The sequence below is a fragment of the Macaca fascicularis genome, chromosome 4 (genome assembly GCF_037993035.2).
Source record: "Macaca fascicularis isolate 582-1 chromosome 4, T2T-MFA8v1.1".
Taxonomy (NCBI): Eukaryota; Metazoa; Chordata; class Mammalia; order Primates; family Cercopithecidae; genus Macaca; species Macaca fascicularis.
The window spans coordinates 166,744,118-166,763,279 of record NC_088378.1 but is presented as its reverse complement, the minus strand read 5'-3'; the positions used below and the strand labels follow the sequence as shown (position 1 = coordinate 166,763,279).

The 19,162-nt window shown below is 41.3% G+C and overlaps 1 protein-coding gene across 7 annotated transcripts in view; it reads right to left on the bottom strand.

Moving 5' to 3' along the window:
* The window catches only part of F13A1 (coagulation factor XIII A chain), a 461,954-nt gene that overhangs the window by 102,599 nt on the left and 340,193 nt on the right, over positions 1-19,162 (bottom strand). For 6 of the 7 annotated variants that reach the window (XM_065544470.2, XM_065544473.2, XM_065544474.2 and 3 more), the window contains one exon: positions 9,921-10,172. The exons of the other annotated variant lie outside the window; for it this stretch is intronic. In XM_065544470.2, coding sequence (XP_065400542.1) covers positions 9,921-10,172 — 252 coding nt within the window. The remainder of the gene's footprint in view (positions 1-9,920; positions 10,173-19,162) is intronic. 7 annotated transcript variants of the gene reach the window in all.

The window sequence follows — 19,162 nt, the reverse complement described above, 5'->3', positions numbered from 1 at the left end:
GGTAGATGTGTGTGAGGCTTGTGTGGAATGTGGGAGCTGGGAACTCAACTGAGGACTGAGGGGAGAAATATGGTCTAGACAGTTCCCAGAGTAGGAGTGGCTGCACCTTGGACCAACAGACAACTCTTTGATCGCAGGTGACCTCTGGCAGACAACCACCATTACAATAAAACTCTGAGAAAAACAGATTACACATGGCACCATTGGTGAGTGTGGCACAGCACCTCCATCCACTGCCCAGAGCAGCTCTGTCACCAGAACAGACCTTCAGAATGCCTCGTAAATAACCACCCTTGCAGGCTGACTAACAATTTACAAGAGGCAAGTAGTGAAGAATAATGACCTCATTTATTTTGCTGTTCCTCTGGTGGGAATAGAAGGGTAGTTAAAAAAGAAAAGAGTGGGCCGAGAAATTTTAGGGTGGATTTCAGTCACCCTCTGACATTCCCACTGTCCTCCCCACCCAGAGAAGGTAAGGGTTTATAACAAACATGTAAAAACAAATGCTGAACCTATTGATTTTAGTATCTGTATAACCTCTTTGTAAGAAGGAGGATCATTCATCATTGCATGGGCTTGTACCTTCCTTCTGCTTGTTTACATGCTATTTCAAAGTCAGAGCAGGTTCCATTTCCTTGGTCATTAGGCTCAAGCCTAGCAAAGGGAGCCTAGGAATTAAACAAAACTATGGTGGCAGAACAGCTATCCTACGCAGTCTCTTTCAGCAGTTTAACCAGAGTTTGGTGTTGTTTCTAATCCTTCAGAAGGAATAATGGTTTGGCCCTTCAAAAAGGCAAAATGTGTCCCCATTTAGGGAAGGAAGGAATTTAGAGCGAGGGGATTAGGAATGACTTCCACTTGCTTCCCCCTTTATGTAAAAGCTGAGCACCACTAAAAAGAGGAACGGTTCATGCTGGGAGTGTGTAATCACTCTTAGAGGGAGTGGCTTGATCTGCAGAGCAAAGGTGACTCCAGACTAGTGTCACCATGATAGGTTTTTCCATCACAAGGTACATCAAAAGGGGTGGCAGATTCTAACAGGCTGCGTGTGCTGCGGCATACCAGGAGTAACTTCCTGTCGCTGGGAATTGTGAACATATTAAAGAATGGTGTTTCTAGAGTCTGAGCTTTTTATTCTGGAAGGATCCAAACCCACTGCCTTTCTAAAGTGATTTCATATAGCCACTCCAGAGACCTTGCTTGCCTACCTAGTAACACTGGAATGGAATCAATCTATGAAGCACAAGCAAGTGGTTCCTCAACAGTCAGTTGAGTTTGCTTCTTCCCTTTTAGGCCCTTCAGTATAAAGTGGAGTAGTTCGCCAGGACTGGTATCCTCGGAATAACAATGACTAACACCCCTTCTCTTGGAGACCTTTGAGCCTAGACCAGAATTTGCACCCTCAGGCTACCGCCATTCATCCACCAATCCACAGATATTGATAGTGTATCTCCCACCATGCTCACGATAGCACAATCACCCGTGTGTGCATAGTATAACATAGTTTACATTCCTTACAAACATGTTGAATTACAGCTCATATCAGCTTGAGAAGGTTATTGGATTTGTGCTAATTTGCCTATTTTGCTGGTTAAGGGCTTTTTAGTGTACTGAGATATCTTCAGAAGATAGACTATTATTCATGAAGTAATTCTACAAAGAAAATGTCAGAGCTTCTTTACTTAGTACATATCCTCTAAGGGAGCCTGTGCCCTTGTTGGTATGCTTTAATTTTTTTTTCCCAGAGAAAGCTTTTATTTGATCTTGTAAATATCAACCTGAATTTATTTATTTATTTATTTATTTATTTATTTATTTATTTAGGCAAAATTTTCCACATTGATTAGGTCATCACAGAATCTTCTCAGCTGGCCATCTACTGTTTTATTCTTTTTCTACACAAGGCCAGATAATGACAGGTTTTGTTTTAGAAATATAAGCGCTTACCCTGACTGAGTCAGGATGCCCCAGTTTGTATCTTAATTTTCTTTTTTTTTTTTTTTTTTTTTTTTTTTGAGACGGAGTCTCGCTCTGTCACCCAGGCTGGAGTGCAGTGGCCGGATCTCAGCTCACTGCAAGCTCCGCCTCCCGGGTTCCCACCATTCTCCTGCCTCAGCCTCCCGAGTAGCTGGGACTACAGGCACCCGCCACCTCGCCCGGCTAGCTTTTTGTATTTTTTTAGTAGAGACGGTGTTTCACCGTGTTAGCCAGGATGGTCTCGATCTCCTGACCTCGTGATCCGCCCGTCTCGGCCTCCCAAAGTGCTGGGATTACAGGCTTGAGCCACCGCGCCCAGCCTGTATCTTAATTTTCTATAGGACTTTGAGAAATGCATGTAACATCACAGAACCTGCTTTCTCTCTTGAAATCTGAGTCTGATAATCATCTCCTTGACTCTCAGAATGGTGATTATGAGTTCAGTTCAGCAAACACTTACCGAACATTGACTCAATTCCAGGCGCCACGTAAGGCTAAGTGAGATAAGGATTATGCCTTCCAAACACACAGTCTAGGGAGATACTGACTATGAGCACACTTTGAAGCATATAAGAGACTCTACAAGAAAGGAATTGTAAACCACATGAATTGGTGGATGAATGTGACTCTGCATTAGACTCTTCCAACCATGCTCTTTCTAGAAAGACCTTGTAAAGACCTTTGCACCTCAATCCCGGGGTCACCTACATGCCACTGGAAAGGAAGTTTACTGTGAGCTGTCTGGGATCCTTTCTTATTATAGGGCCACACTAAATGATCCTCGCTTGGCATAAGAAGCAGAATAAGTCTCTACGTGATTCAGACACTAGGAAGAATGATACATACTATTTTATTTAAGACGATTATTGAGTAAATAAAGGTTAAATTTTTTGCATGAGCTTTTTAAAACTTCATAAAAATTCAATTAACCAACTATTTGATTACTATTCTATGCAAACACTGTTCTGGGTGCAAAGCTAAGCCACTGGCCAGTCTCTCCTCATTCCCCAAATAGGTCGGAGTCCCCAGTTTTGTGTTCTTGTTGTACACTGACTTATTTTAGTATTTTTTACAATTGTAATTAGGTTTTTATTAGGAGCTCATTTGTAAAATCCTTGCTAGAAGCTATATGAAGATTGTGTCTGCCTTTTTCACTGCCATAGTCCTAGTACCTAATTCAGTATTGACTTTGAATTTTTATGAAGGAATACATAATACTGTTGAAATGTGCACAGGTCATTGTGTTGTCATGGGCATGGGATGAGACATACTATCAATATTTGTGGATTGATGGATGAATGGCTCTAGCCTGAGGGTGTAAGTTCTGGTCTGGGCTCAACAGTCTCCAAGAGAAGGGATGTTGGTCATTGTTACTCTGAGGACACCAGTCTTGATGACTTACTCCATTCTGTACAAAAGGGGCTAAAAAGACGGTATATAAATACAAAGCAAATAGCCTGAGGATGAATTTAATAATAAAATACAAGCGGGTCATATTTATTTATTTGCTACTAAAAGCATCCAAGATATTGGAAACATACTGATTTATTCATATTCAATTAAATTGATTTATTTGTTTAAAGAAAAACGAAAAAAGCATTGAATAAAAAGGAAATATTAGATGCTAATTTGGTGTCAGATGCTAAGAGAGAAATCCACACACACATCACCCACAGACACACTCCTCCCAGCACACCAGATATGGTTTTGACTTTTCTCAAGATAATAAGGTCTGAGATTACATTTACAAGTTATCTGCAACGACAGGGTGCAGCGGACCTAAAGAGTATTTACTTGGGATTATTAAATCAACACAGCAAATATTTGTTAAACCTCAAGTGTGCCAGAGCCTATGGATACGAGGCTGAATGAGGTGAGGGAAAAGCAGTGATGGAGAATGGGATGGGGGACCAACTTATCAGGAGGAGAAAGATCCCTTAAAGGTAACTGATGCCCAATCAAAAATACTGTGCAGTGCTTCTCCAGAGTACTAGGCACAGATACCAGAAATCTAAATCTTTCAGAACCCACTATCTGGCACTAGTGCTAGACTACCAAACTGGAACATTCTATATTTACATAGTGAAATACATTCAATAATTCAGAGTTCCTGAGTCGTTAGATAAACATGATGAATTCATAATAACTGCCCGTCTCACTCCTGCTGTCTTTGTAGGTACAGTTCTCTCTAACACCCAGGAGAAGGGTTTCCTCCCAGAATGGACCCGAAGCCCGGTTAGCACCACTAAACTAAAAACTAAGCAATTATTCTCCCTGCATGAACCCCTGCCTTCACTGGTGTGGCGTTGCTATTGATCCCCATTAATGATTTAGTGATTAAGGAGGATAAATTGCCTACGAATGCAAAGAAGGCTGAAGGGCCCTCAAGAGCACAGCTGAGCATTCTCCTATCAATAAGTGCTGTGCGTGCTGCTGTGATTTTCAGCCCAGTGTCCCGTGCCACCTCGGACCAGAATCTTGTTCACCTGGCTCTCTTTTGACAATTTCTGGAAACAGTTTTCCTTCTCATCTTCTGCTATCTTTTTCACTTGGGCGACAGTCTCACCCTTCTCTTTTGACCTACTTTCCAATTACCAGGCCATACCGCTGAGTCCTTTGTTATGCATTAACACACACAAGCATAAAACTGCAGGTGATTGCTGGGCTACAGTGTCTGTGCTTGCGTGTGTGTGGCGGGGGGGAGCGGGGGAGGTTCATCATATCATCCCATTTTTGGGTTATGCTTTGCGTGCTAGGCTGGGAAAACCACACAATGAGTAAAGTGAGGAGATGACCTCTTTCTCTCACTTCATTTAAAAGAAAAGGTGTTCAGTGCCCAAAAGCATGGTTGTTGGAAGAGACCAAGCGACAAAATAATAAAGCTCACTGGACCCTTCTGCATTAAGGAAGGAGAATCTGTTCCTGGGACAGAATGGGAGAGAAAAGTTCAGAGAATAAAAGAGAACAGTAGGAGAGAGAGAAGGGGTGGTAAGGAGGAGACAGACTGGAATTAGGTTCAGGGTAGAGCCAGTGAAATTTTAAGAAGAGTAAATTATACTCTCCTGAGGTGTTTGTTTGTTTGTTTGTTTTATTTTTGGTTTTGGTTTTTGAGACTGAGTCTCACTCTGTCGCCCAGGCTGGAGTGCAGTGGTATGATCTCGGCTCACTGCAACCTCCACCTCCTGGGTTCAAGCAGTTCTCCTGCCTCAGCCTCTTGAGTAGCTGAGATTATAGGCACACGCCACCATGCCCAGCTAATTTTTGTATTTTTAGTAGAGACGGGGTTTCACTATGTTGGTCAGGCTGGTTTCGAACTCCTGACCTCACGATCAGCCCGCGCGGTCTCCCAAAGTGCTGGGATTACAGGCGTGAGCCACCGCGCCTGGCCCTGCCTCCTGAGTTTTTAAATTATTGCTTGTTGTTTTTCTTTCCTCTGAGAGACAGGCTGGCCAGGCTGCCTTGAACTCCTGGGCTCAAGCAATTCTTCTGCCTCAGCTTCCCAAGTAGCTGGGACTGCAGGCTACCCTGGGGACCATGCCCAGCTTTATAGTTTTGTGATTATCATGAAACCAGTGGTCCTCTAAGTGTTAACCCTGACCAGCAGCAACAGCATCCCCTAGGAACTGGTTAGAAATGCAAATTATCAGGCCAGACCTCAGACCTATTCAGTCTGAGGGTGCTGCACAGAGATGGCTGAACAAGCCCTCCAGGTGATTCTGATGTGCTCTAAGCGTGGTGACCACAGAATGCATCCTTCCTCCTCTTACTCTCCGTCCCAAACTGCAATTAAGGTCTGGGCATTCACAGATGTTGTGTGTGACTGTTTCTGTTGTTGTTGCCAACGTTGAAATTGAAGGTGAAGGTCAAGTTTCTCACTTGCAGCAGCACAGGGGGAAGTAGGATTCCTAGAGGCAGAGGCAGCCATAAGGTCAGAAATCCCTAAAGAGTTTGCAGATGTTTGGGCCTCCACAGGTCAAGTAATGAAGAGGATTGTGCTAGTTTGCCCTGTGTTCTGGAAGCAGGAAGGACCCTCCCGGCATGTGCCTGTAATAAGTTCACCTTCCACCTTCCAGATGACTAGCTCACATCTTCCTTATCAAGCCTCTCATGCCCTTCCTTACTGCTGCTTCTCAACACATGACTTTGCTTTACACTTCACTGACAAAAAAAAAAAAAAAAAATCACGAAATGGTAACAACCTCATTCTCCTCCATTAAACTAGAAAATCTGCACCCCTCTTCTTCTCTTTTACTCCTGTCTCTGGGGAGGGTAGATAGCCCCGCCCATCACAGGCTCTTCCCCTGTTCCCTGGATTCCAACCACTCAAGGATTTCACTCCTAAAACTTCTCAACCTTGGCTCCAATAATCACCTCCAGAGCTTTTAAAAACTCTGAAGCCCAGGCTGCAGTCCAGAGCAATTACATCAGAATGCCTGCATGGGGGACTGAGGCATCTGTAGTTTCAAAGCTTCCCAGATGATTGCAACGTCCAGCCAAGGTTGTGAACCACTGTCCTCTCTCTGGACTGCAAACTCTCTTTCTTGGTTCCTCTCCATCACGATAAAATAACACCCACTCTCTCTTGTCTTTAAAAAATTCTCCTTTGAGCTTCACGTCAACATCTAGGTGCTGCAGAAAGTCTTGAGAAAGGTACCATCTCCTGCCGTCTCTACTTTCATGCCACCAGTTTACAGTGCAGCCCGTGACCATCTCCCTGGCCTCTGTCCCCATCATTTTAGTGAAACAGTCCTTTTCAAGATCATCGAAGACATCCATATTTCCACACTATATGGCCACTTTCCTCCCCTATCCTATTCAGCTAATCATAGCATTCAACACAGTTAACTGCTGTCTTGAATCTATCGATGTGTCTGGCTCTGGGCTCTTTTGATCTCCTTGTGCCCCACTGACTGCTCCTGCTCAGCCTCGTTTGTTGACTTCTCCTTTGTCTCGACTCTTACTTGTTAATGACCCTGAATCATTTGTGTCCATTATTGCTCCTAACCGTGCCCATGTTTACGTGTCTAGCTCAGCCATCTCCTTTGAGTTCTAGATTCACTTTATTCAAGTGCTTACTTGATGTTTTCATTTGCATGTCTCATAGACATCACCAAATTAACATTTCTGAATGTAACTCTTAGCTTCACCCCTCATGCTTCCCCTTCACTTCCCACAGTTTTCCCAGCTCTGAAAATGGCACCGCCATCAACCCAACTGGCCTAACAAGAAATCTAGAGTTATTCTTGAGTTCTCCCATTTCTTTACTTCTCATCTTCAATCCCTGTGCAATTTCTGTTCTAAATACAAAAATAGATCTCCAATATAACCCCTTCTCATCTCCACTGGTACCACCATAGTTTAGTTTATCATCATCTTTGTCCTAGACCACAGCTTCCAGATTGGTCTCTGGTTTTTGTTCTACCTTCCTCCGATCCTTTCCATGCACTGATAACCTAGGGGAAGTCCCTGTACAGCCTCTAGGACAAGAACGCCTCTAGAACTAAGGGACTCTTTCAGAACACAGGTATCTGGAAGCTGCTCATCATGTATACAGCTGAAGATCAAGGCAGCAATTAGAAGGTTATTAGACTGTCCGCCTCCTGAATAGTTATCCTGAAAGTTAATACGTCAAGCAACATAACTAACCATTTTCCCCTGAAGAAGAGTGGCCACATAAGTTGAAATGCATGCAGACATATATCCCATTTTACACACATGATATAATCCAGAAAAGCTGCAAACAAACCAAAGTCTGGGTAAATTATAGCATTCCAAAATTTCCTAGAGTTCTGAGAAGTTATATGAAGCCTATGATTTTCTTTTTGTAATAAAATGAAAGTCAATAACAAACTCCTGATTGATAAGTATGAATTTTTAAATATAATTTTCTTAGAATAGGCTGCTTCCTACATACTCTTCCGTCTCATTCTCTTTTGCTGACTTCTTCTCTACTGGACTCCTAAATGATGATGTTCCTGAAGGCTAGATACTATATCTTATTTCCTTCTTTATCTATATTTTCTCCCTAGGTACAGATAACTCCCAAATACACATCTCTGATTTTCCTCTCCAGATTCACATACCTACTTGTCATTTCTGCTTGTCTATCTATGGTTATCTCCAACTTAACATATTCAAAATCTTAATTTATATATCTGTAACTCTGATCCTCTCAGTATTTTTCATCTCTGTAAATATCACTCCATCAACCAGTTGCAAAACACCTTACATCTGGTTTTAAGATTACTATCAAGAGTTCATTTTTTGAACTGCACATGGCCCAGTTAATATTTCCTGTTACCATTTACCTTGAATATCTGTCTCATAGATAGGAGTGTTGGGTACAAGATTATGAGAATGGATGTATAGGGAGTGCAGGAATAGCTTGGCACCTTTTGCCCACACTAGGCAGGATCACTGCTTGAGCCCAGGAGTTCAAGACCAGCCTGGACAACATGGTGAGACCATGTCTCTACAAAAAGTAAATAAATATAAATATAAAACAAAGAAAAGGTCAGTAGGACCAAGGTGTATGTTCTAGATGAGTAGCAAATATTGTTGTCCATTTATCTATATCTAGGACAGATTAACTCTGATTCTAATGCAACTTTCACATACAAGGATCATTCAAAATCAGCAATAATATGGGCTCATTTTGGATGATGTTAGAGAGCAATGCATACGGGGTAGGGTGCCATGGGAAGTCTCCTGCCCCATGTGAGCTTTCATATCTTTCACTGCCTTATTTCCTAGGACCTAGAAATGGTCTTGCAGCATATCGATGCTGCTGCAACATCTGCATCTGCCTCTGGAACTTAAAACAGCTTTGTACCAAGTATGGGAGCGGGGGAGAGGTATGAAAGGGCAGAGATGAAGATGAGGAGAAAGTCCTGTGTGTGACTGAGGCACAAAACAGAATTGATAGAGAAATCATTGAACTTGACTGAGTTTTATTTGAATATAACTAGATTAAGCTTCTGCCGCAGACAGAAAGGAAGACCGAAAATAGCACTAGAGATCAAGTTATATTATATTAAAGTACAGCTACATCTTTGCACATCCAGAGTTATGGTTTGCAAAATTTGCACCCACTATGCACATAAACAAGCTTGTGGAATCCTTTATATATACAGACTTTCTGTTCTTAAAGTAGGGGGATAGAGAGGTTAGTTGTTCTTAAAGTAGGGGGATAGAGAGGTTAGTTCCACTATGAACAGCGTCGACTTCATTTTATTTTTCTGAAGTCAGAGTCAGATTCTAATACTTCTGTAAACCAATTTGTTTACAGAGTAATAGTGTACAGAGGTTATACTGTCAACATATATTAGGTAGGTGCAAAAGTAATTGCGATTTTTGCAATTACTTTTAATTACAAAACTGCAATTAAATAGCTCCACAAATAACTAATTGTGCAACTTTAGACAATCTCCAATTAATCCCGAAATAAATGTATAGCAGTATTGACTTCACATACAGAGGTTTTATCCTCATATACACGGAGGATGAATTTTCTATCTTTCTCTTTCAATCATTAAAAATGGTATATGTCGGAGAGGTATATGTATTTAGAATAATCTTACTACCCCTCCAAAAAGAGATGTATTGGAAATACATGACTTTTTTTTTTTTTTTCCAAAGACGGAGTCTTGCTCTGTTGCCCAGGCTGGAGTGCAGTGGCACGATCATTGCTCACTGTAATCTTCAACTCCTGAACCCAAGCAATTCTCCCACTTCAGCCTCCCAAGTAGCTGGGAGTACAGGTGTGCATCACCATACCCAACTAATTTTTAATTTTTATTTTTTAGAGACTAGGTCTCGAACTCCCAGCCTCAAGCGATCCTCCCATCTTGGCTTCCCAAACAGCTGGGAATATAGGCATGTGCCACGGCACTCTGCCAAACAGGTGAATTTTTAAATGAGAAAACTAAATGCCTGCCTCTTACCTTCACACCAAGGATTGAAGAGAATGTATGTGTCTGTATCTGGGTTTCGACTGGTTCTAATTATGCCATAGGGGGTCCAGACAGCAACATACATGCGGAATTTCCCCACAATACATTCGGGGGAAGACTGGACGGACAGCCGCACAGACCTGTCCTCTCTCATGACAATCTTGGCCCCCCACTTTCCACTTTGTAACTCTGAGACTATAGGCACTGGGATGTAGGTTCCCTTGTTCTCCTGTGGGTAGCGACCTATGAGAAGAGAGAAGAGAGAAGAGATACTGCGTTAGGTTGATTTCACAAGCCACTTTTGTTCTCCCTCTCTTATCTTATAGCTGAAGGGACAGGAGTAATCCATTAGAATTAATCTTGACTTGAAGAAACATACAAAACAGGCAAGTCTGCAAATTACTTTGACTGTAAGCAGAAGAACCTTCAAGAGCAAAACTTACTTCATTTGTTTTCTATAAAGCATGTAGAGGATTCCACATTAAGACAAGCAAACAATGCTCCATTTTAGCCTCCCTAATTACTAATTTCAAAGATCTTTAAAAGAGTCTTTGCATCAGGTATAACTCCCAATGCAATCCCTCCCCCCTCCCCCCTCCCCATGATAGGCCCCGGTGTGTGATGTTCCCCTTCCCGAGTCCAAGTGATCTCATTGTTCAGTTCCCACCTATGAGTGAGAACATGCGGAGTTTGGTTTTCTGTTCTTGTGATAGTTTGCTAAGAATGATGGTTTCCAGCTGCATCCATGTCCCTACAAAGGACACAAACTCATCCTTTTTAAAGGCTGCATAGTATTCCATGGTGTATATGTGCCACATTTTCTTAATCCAGTCTGTCACTGATGGACATTTGGGTTGATTCCAAGTCTTTGCTATTGTGAATAGTGCCGCAATAAACATACGTGTGCATGTGTCTTTATAGCAGCATGATTTATAATCCTTTGGGTATATACCCAGTAATGGGATGGCTGGGTCATATGGTACATCTAGTTCTAGATCCTTGAGGAATCACCATACTGTTTTCCATAATGGTTGAACTAGTTTACAATCCCACCAACAGTGTAAAAGTGTTCCTATTTCTCCACATCCTCTCTAGCACCTGTTGTTTCCTGACTTTTTAATGATTGCCATTCTAACTGGTGTGAGATGGTATCTCATTGTGGTTTTGATTTGCATTTCTCTGATGGCCAGTGATGATGAGCATTTTTTCATGTGTCTGTTGGCTGTATGAATGTCTTCTGATGTAAATGACGAGTTGATGGGTGCTGACGAGTTGATGGGTGCAGCACACCAACATGGCACAAGTATACATATGTTACAAACCTGCACGTTATGCACATGTACCCTAGAACTTAAAGTATAATAATAATAAAAAATTTTAAAAAAATAGATTAGATTTCCCAGGAATACTGAATTGTATCCTATGTGGCAAAGAAAAAGTGAATTATCATCTTTGTTCTATATTATTGGTTTAAATCATAAAAGAAAATTATATACTGTCTCATTAGAAATATTTTAAGTCATTCTAGAACAATTTGAAACATATATGAGAATTTTTTTCAACAAGATTGTACAGTAAGCCCATTTAAAAAAAAAACAAAAAACAAAACAACAAAAAAAGAGTCTTTGGTAGGCATACTGTTAGAGAACTTTCCAAGGAGGTGGTTCCATATGTTACTGCTGTGCAGTTTTGTGAGGATGCTTAATCTTAATGAAAATAATAATTTACACAGTGCAAACCAGTGAGAAAGATGAGAACTTCAACACTCTGCTATTAGGGATATTGGGTATACCACTCAGAATGAATATCACATATACTTTTAAATCCAGCACAGATTTGAACATTGTTTTCTGCCTAGGTGCCATGGCATCTAAGTAATGCTCTTGAAGACACATGGGACTCAGACTCTCAGGAGCCCCTCCATAAACCCACCTGCATAAGCATGTTTGTTCCAGAGGCACCCATCTCCTGTTTCTGCTCCCTCTTTGTGCATACTGTCTTGGGATGAGCTTGCCTTTTCTCCCAGAGGCTTTGTTGTTCTCTGGAACCCCTTTCACTGTTGATGTGTAGACATCAAAGGCAATCTTGCCAGGTAAATGGAACCCATAATTCATTTATTACAGTGGTTCCCAGCAGCTGTCATCAGTAAATACTGATTTAGATTTAGAATACACAGTATTTAAAAAGATGCAAGTTTAGTAAAAATAAACTTACGGAGATAAAAATCTACCTGTTAATGACAGATTTTTTTTTTAGAAAAAGGGATGAAAGGAATTTTAAAGCTAATTATGTAAGGATGCACTTTGGGGAATAGGAAAGAACTAGAGAAGTACATCTGAAAGCACTCTTTGTACCTGTTATGTGCTCAACCTCAGCTTCACCTTTGTGCTAACTTCCACTTTTGTTTTAAAAGCTTCACCTTTGTACTAACTTCTAGTTTTGTTGGGAACATGGAAAGAAAGAAGACAATCACTAGTTTCCACTGTTACACTTTAAATTAAGACTTCAAAGACTCATATTAAATTTTACCTATCAAATCCAAGTTATACAAAAATAGTAAAGCAAAAGGAAAGCTATGCTTTTCATGCTGACTTTGAATCCAGTCATAACCTAATTTAAAGACTACTTCTGACATTTTTCATTCATATATTGATATTGCCTACTATGTGCTAGACATTATCCTAAGTGCTAGGGATACAACAGTGAAGAAAACAGACAATAACTTCTGTGCTCATAGAGCTGATATTCCACAGAAAAAGCCAAAGCATGTGGTTTACCATGTTCTTATCACCCCTTTTTTCCCTGTAACAAATGATGAGAAGTAAACCATTATCATCACCCTAATTTGACAAATCAGGAAACTAAGACAGAGTCATTAAGCAACTTACCCAGGGTGATGCAGCTAGCAAATAGTGGAGTTCAGATTTGAACCCAGACCATCTGGCTTGAGAGTCAGAGTGTTTAACACTAAGCTCTATGGCAGCTGTATGAGTTGAAAATGTTTTGGAGTTGATGAGAACTACGTCAAATTCTGACTCCACAATTAACTACTGGTGCAACTTCAGGCAAATCACTTAATTGTCTTAGCTTCCATTTTCTTGTCTTTGCAGTTTAGTTTGGGAAATAAAAAAACAATAGATTTTATCATATAATGAAAGCTTTATGCTTAGCACACAGTAGGGGCTGGCTGAGGGGGCACTGATTTTTTTTTTCTTTTTTTGAGACAGAGTTTCACTCTTGCCACCCAGGCTGGAGTGCAGTGGCACAATCTCAGCTCACTGCAACCTCTGCCTCCTGGGTTCAAGCAATTTTCCTGCCTCAGCCTCCCAAGTAGCTGGAATTACAGGCACCCACCACCACGTCCGGCTAATTTTTTGTATTTTTAGTAGAGACGAGGTTTTGCCATGTTGGGCAGGCTGGTCTCGAGCTCCTGACCTCGGGTGATCCACCCGCTTTGGCCTCCCATAGTGCTGGGATTACAGGTATGAGCTACCATGCCCAGCCACTTTTTTTTTTTTTTTTTAAGTATAACTTCTACTAGAAAGTAAAGGCAGAAGGAAGAAGGGGTGATTTTTTTTTTCCTCTCTGGTTCTGAATCTGAAGAAAGGTGAATGTCCCAAGGAAAGTAGGTTACTTGTGTTGATTGAGATATTGTGGCTAAGGGGAAAGAAATACAGCTGGCTCTAACACTTCTGTGTGATCTCGGTCAAAGCACTCATCTCCTATCAACTAAAACTTTGCTTCTTCTATAAAATGGAGATCATAGTGGTCAGAGTTTGTGGTAGGGAGGGCAGCTCAGTAAGTGGCAGTTGTTGTTACTTCCCTATTGTCCTGGGCTTTCTGATTCCTCTAAGTGATCCTTCTCTGCTCCATCTGTGGGAAATTAGGATGGATTTACCAACTGCCAACAGACCTACCGAGGTCCAAAACTATTTCAAAGGCCAGTTTATCTCAGATTAAAAAACCTTGAGCTGACTGATTTTTCCATCAGGAGAACTTGTAGAAGTGAAAAAAAAAAAGTGTCGTCATTCATTAGTAACCAAAAAGTCTTAATAATTCCAGAATCATCATGGAGTCACCTGAAACCTCCCATTCAATCATAATTTCTGATTTTCTGAGTCATTAATGATCACTGCATTCTCCATTCATCCCTTAGAGCAATGGTTAGAAAACTATAGTCTGAGGCCAAATGTAGCTTACCTACTGTTTATATAAAGTTTTATTGGGACACATTTATGTTGATTTGCTTGTGTATTATTGTGCTACAATACAACTCTGCTCTTGTAAGAGCAGAGTTGAATAGTTGTGACAAAGTCCATATGGTCTGCAACGCCTAACACAGTAGCTGGCCCTTACAGTAAACAATTGCCAACATCTGCCTAAGAGGATTTCACATTTTATTTATTTAAGGCGTGATTCATTATAGACTCTTGGTGTCTAACACTTGAGCCTAAGAAGAAAATACCATCACCTAGTTTCTCCTTCCAAGGAGAAACATGTTTCTAAACTATTCGCAAACATCTATACTACTAGTAGGTCAACCTTTAGTTTCCTTAAAGTCTCCCAGTTAAATTCCCCACAGTCTCAGGGGGTGTTGAAAACATAGGAAGTTTGTAGCTTTTTACTGATTTTACAATTCATAGCTAAAATGTACAATTTTAAGATTGCAAAAGTTGTTTAGAGTCGCCAAGGCAGTTCACATAGTGATGGAAATACAGTGACAGGAATTAAGTTTTGTTTCTTAGGGTCCTTACAAAACCTCTGTGAGGAAATTTTTACAGATGGGAAACTGAGGCTTGGTGAGGGTGTCATGTCTGCACATCACGTAACTAGGCAGAGGTGGAGACAGAACTGGGGACAGGGAAGCCTGTTCTCTTTGCCCTATGTCGTGCTGCCTCAGTGAAGGAAGGTGGAGAATGGCAAAAGGGATCTAGGGAGATGAAAGGAGGTGAGAAAAGAATAAAACTGGAAATTCTGAAGGAATATGAGGAAAAGGGACATTGAGAAATTATGCTGTGGTGGATAAAAGATGTGTGAGCCAGAAGTGAGGATCAAAGGAGGTAACAACTGAGTGAAGAGAAGGAAGACCAGGTGGAGAGGAACCTGCACGAGGGTCTCTCTGGGCCAACTCATTTTTTTGTGATTTGCGTTGGGAAGGCTTCCAAAGAGTGAAGATGCCAAAGGGTGAAGGCTGAGCAACCCTGCTGATACGCTGATGCCACGTGGCCCGGGAACAGGGTATGGAAACTCCTCAGGGACAGGGAGTGGTGAGATGAATTCCAAAGGAAGGAAAAAGAATCCTGACTGGCAGGCTTTTCATATCCCTGTATGGGAAAGCTGGTTAGGAATGTGAAACCTGATGTGTCAATAGCACCTCAGGGTCTTGTTGACTGCTCTATTACACTATGTTTAATTCTGAATGTAATGATTTCAATGACAGCACTGGGGAAGTATTCTCCATGATTGAACTGTGAGCGAGAAAGTTGTGACAGAGTAGTATTTCATTTCACTTAATAGCCCTTCTCAGCCCCAGAAGTCGGCATGGTTATGAGACCACAATCCAGCTATCCTTGGAAAACCCATCCATCAACATCCATGACTGCCCATCAGCTATCCTTGGCCCAATCTGGATGGGAAACATGGCTCCATACAGGGAACTTCCATGCATGTGTTTGCCTAAAGGATGTAATGCCTGGATAGATGTGTTTTTCTCCTTTTCTCCCCCAAATCATGCAACTTTGGGCTAAAAACATTAGGGCAAGAGAAAGAGAATTGGGAAAGACAGCATCCAAGAAAGGAATCCCATTTTGTTTTTAATAATTTCAGCCTTTGAAATTGGACTGCTAAACATGAGGAAATATTATAATTACCAATTGCAATTTTTCACACTTATCAAAAATAAGTGCCATCTTCCCAAGTGATCTAGAAATTAACATATGCTCTTAGTTTAAGTGCTTGCTTTCATTTGTGAATTATTATTGAGGTCACAAAACTACCGTTTTTAAGGCAAAAGTCGCTTGGCCCATAGGCCTATATTCAAATGCCTCATTGTCCCTTTACTGAGGGCCTCACTATCCTTACACGGACCTACCTTAATCCCCCCAGCTTGGATGTAGGAGGAAGAAGATGAAAATCTTTAATTCCATTATGATGTTACTCTGTTCCAACCTTAGATACCTAGGCTTGAGCTTTGTGCACAGTTTCTTGATATTAGTATCCTTCACAAGATAGGCAAGAGAAATCTAGCTGCAGCTCAGATTCAGAGCTATGTAATCCTGGGGAAAATGTCCCCTCAACCTTTCAATGCATTCCACAGACCAGACAGCCCGCTGCATGCAAAGCCCTGCATTGGTAGTGCCCACTAGAAGAATTCATTGCCTTTTAAAAAATTAATATTTTAGGTTAGTTGATGGCTTTGAAATATTTTTACTTAAAAAATACAATGTCCCAGGTGGTGATGAGGTTCCCAGGTAGTCTAGAAAGGACATCAAATAGCGTATGGTATGGTCAGTATGGTTGAATATTGTTCCTAATAGAACTGTTCTGACGCCACCTCTCTCACGCCTAGGACCTGGAAGAACATACTTGGCATCAAGGAGGGTGACTGAGTAGACACATCTGTCAATCACTGCTCCCTCTTGTGCTCCAAAATAAAGAAGCTGGTAACTCAGGACACTCCCACTTCTCTCCTCTTTGGGGTATGCCATCTGTAAGTCCAGTGGCTGCAGTCTATGCCCCTGATACACTATACTTAGTAATAAAAAGAATTCTGGCCATATTGTTAGGGAAACAAGAACCTAGGAGAGCCAGGGTCACAACCTTTTTAAATCAACTTCATCTTAAAACTAGCAAGGCATTTTCCTTGCCAGTCAAAACCCATGGTCCTAAGACATTGACAGCTAAGGAAGCAACTTGGTAATGCCTGCAAGGACAAACTCCTACAACAACAGAAAGTCCAGATGTCCCGATATCCGTAACGATATATACTTTCAAGATAATTACAGTTACGCTCTGATGTACTCACACACTAAAATGTCAAGGATAGTTTTCTTTAAATCAATAGAATAGCAAATTTTGTCATGTTGTCAGCCTACCCACACATAAGCACAGCTTAGCTTAGTCTTTACGTAGACAAGATCCCTATATAAGAAAAGCTTAAAACAATAACAGTGCGTTCCTCTACTTGCTTTCTGAGGATACCCTACTTTGTAACGGAGTCGCTTTTAATAAACTATCTCTTCTCACTGCACTCTGTGACTCACCTTGAATTCCTTCCTGCATGAGATCCAAGAACACTCTCTTGGGGTCTGCATCGAGACCCCTTTTTCTATAACAATTATTTGCCAGAAAAGCCCAAACAAACCTTTATCTCCTCATTCACTTAGATGTCTATTCCACTTGTTAAACTGAACTGAAGACACTGTCTCATATGTCTGTATAGCTCCCATAGAATGTCACAGTGTTTTGCATCCAGTTGGTACCTAATAAATGTCAATGGGGCTGAACTGAGCTCTCTGCAAATGTCAAGCCCCACTAAGGTCATCATAGAGATGTTAGAAGCTCTGGAATGAGATGCCCGCAGCAATCCAGGTGTTCAATCCAAGCACCCCTCACAAGAAACAAACATTTTTATTTCTAAGCTTTTTCCTTCAGAGGGTGTTTTCCATTCTTATATAAACATATTTTAAGCTGAGCTCTGACTCCATCTACCTGCTGACTTCCTTTAAGAGTTCATTCTTAAAAGAGGATTGTCTCTAAGGAACACAGGAATATATCATGTCTTCAGCTGAGAAGGTAAATTTCATGATGTTAATTCATTTTTCCATTTGATTCATTTGTTTTTCCCAAGGCGCACCTTTCATGTTCAAAATAATCAATCTATTTCCAAATAGGCCCTGGAAGTATGAAAGTGACAGCATGATGTATGTAGCAGTGCTGGAAGTGTGGATACAGTTGCTTTGGAAAAGGAAGCAAAACTTGTGCTAACCATCTTAGGATGGAAAGGGAGTGTGCTGAGACCAAGAGGGAATAAGTCCCTGAATAACTCTTAGAAATACCAGGTAACCAACTGCAAAAACAGCATGCCACCACCAAAAAAGAAACAATCAAAAAGGCACAGAAATCATGGATGATAGCAACTAAGAAGAGAGAAACACAAGTATTCAAAAGCAAATAGTCTCTTTGAGGACTGCAGAAATGTGCCCTTTCCATTGCTAAGTTGCCACTGACAGATTGCATACATATTTCCAGATGTTTCCTAAAGAGAGAGACCTTCCTGGCCATGTTTATTCCAGTTCAGGCAAACTCAGGAAGGTTTGGGGGGAAGCTTTGTGAAGACAGGGATTGAGTTTTGTTTAACTTTGTATACCCAGCAGCTTGCATGATGTTTCGAACATAGTAGGTGCTCAACAAATATTTGGCAAATGGGAGCTAGGTATTGTTAAGGTGTCTTTTCTACCTTGATTTTATTTCACTTTTCTTTAAATGCTTCCTACATCATTTAAAACCTCTTTTGGAGTAAAGGTAAGGTGTAATTTTGTGAGATATACATGAAACCAGCATTGTGCTAAGCTCTTTGAGTGAATGCGAAAGAAATCATCAGGTTGTCACCTGATGCTGACTACCTGGCCCCTGGCTTTAGGAAGTGCACCATTTAGATGGCTAACCAAGGCAGGAATGTGAACATGAGGACACCGTGTCTCAGGATGATGCCAGTGGCATTCAGAGGAAGTAAGAACATAACATGAAATTCAGAGAAAATATGGACAGCATTGAGATGGCAGAATTTCTCCCTAAGAATGGCTTATTTCTGTGAAAGAGGACTATGAAGCCCCCGCAATGAAATGTGTATCCATTTTAAATGTTCCTACAGCATGCCAGCCTTTTCCTGGGATTACTGGCCATGAGGAACAGTGTGGAAACCTAGAGGAGGAAGTGGCTAACAGTGTCCGTGGAAGTTGAAGAAGATTCCTTAGAGAATGTGGTTTTGGGATACAATCCATTTGTATCGCAAATCCATTTGGACAAGGTGGGGAAGAGTCTTCACAGCTGGGGGAATAACCAGCTGAGGGAATAAGGAAGGGACAGTGCATAAAGGGAATGGCAGGATACCTGTGGCAGAAGAAGCAGTTGACCCAGGCAGGGTAAAAAGCATAGGGACCTCCAATGCTGTGCAAAGGTATTTAGAGTATGTCCTAAGGAGGGGAAGGAGATGGAGCAGGAGCCATTGAAAA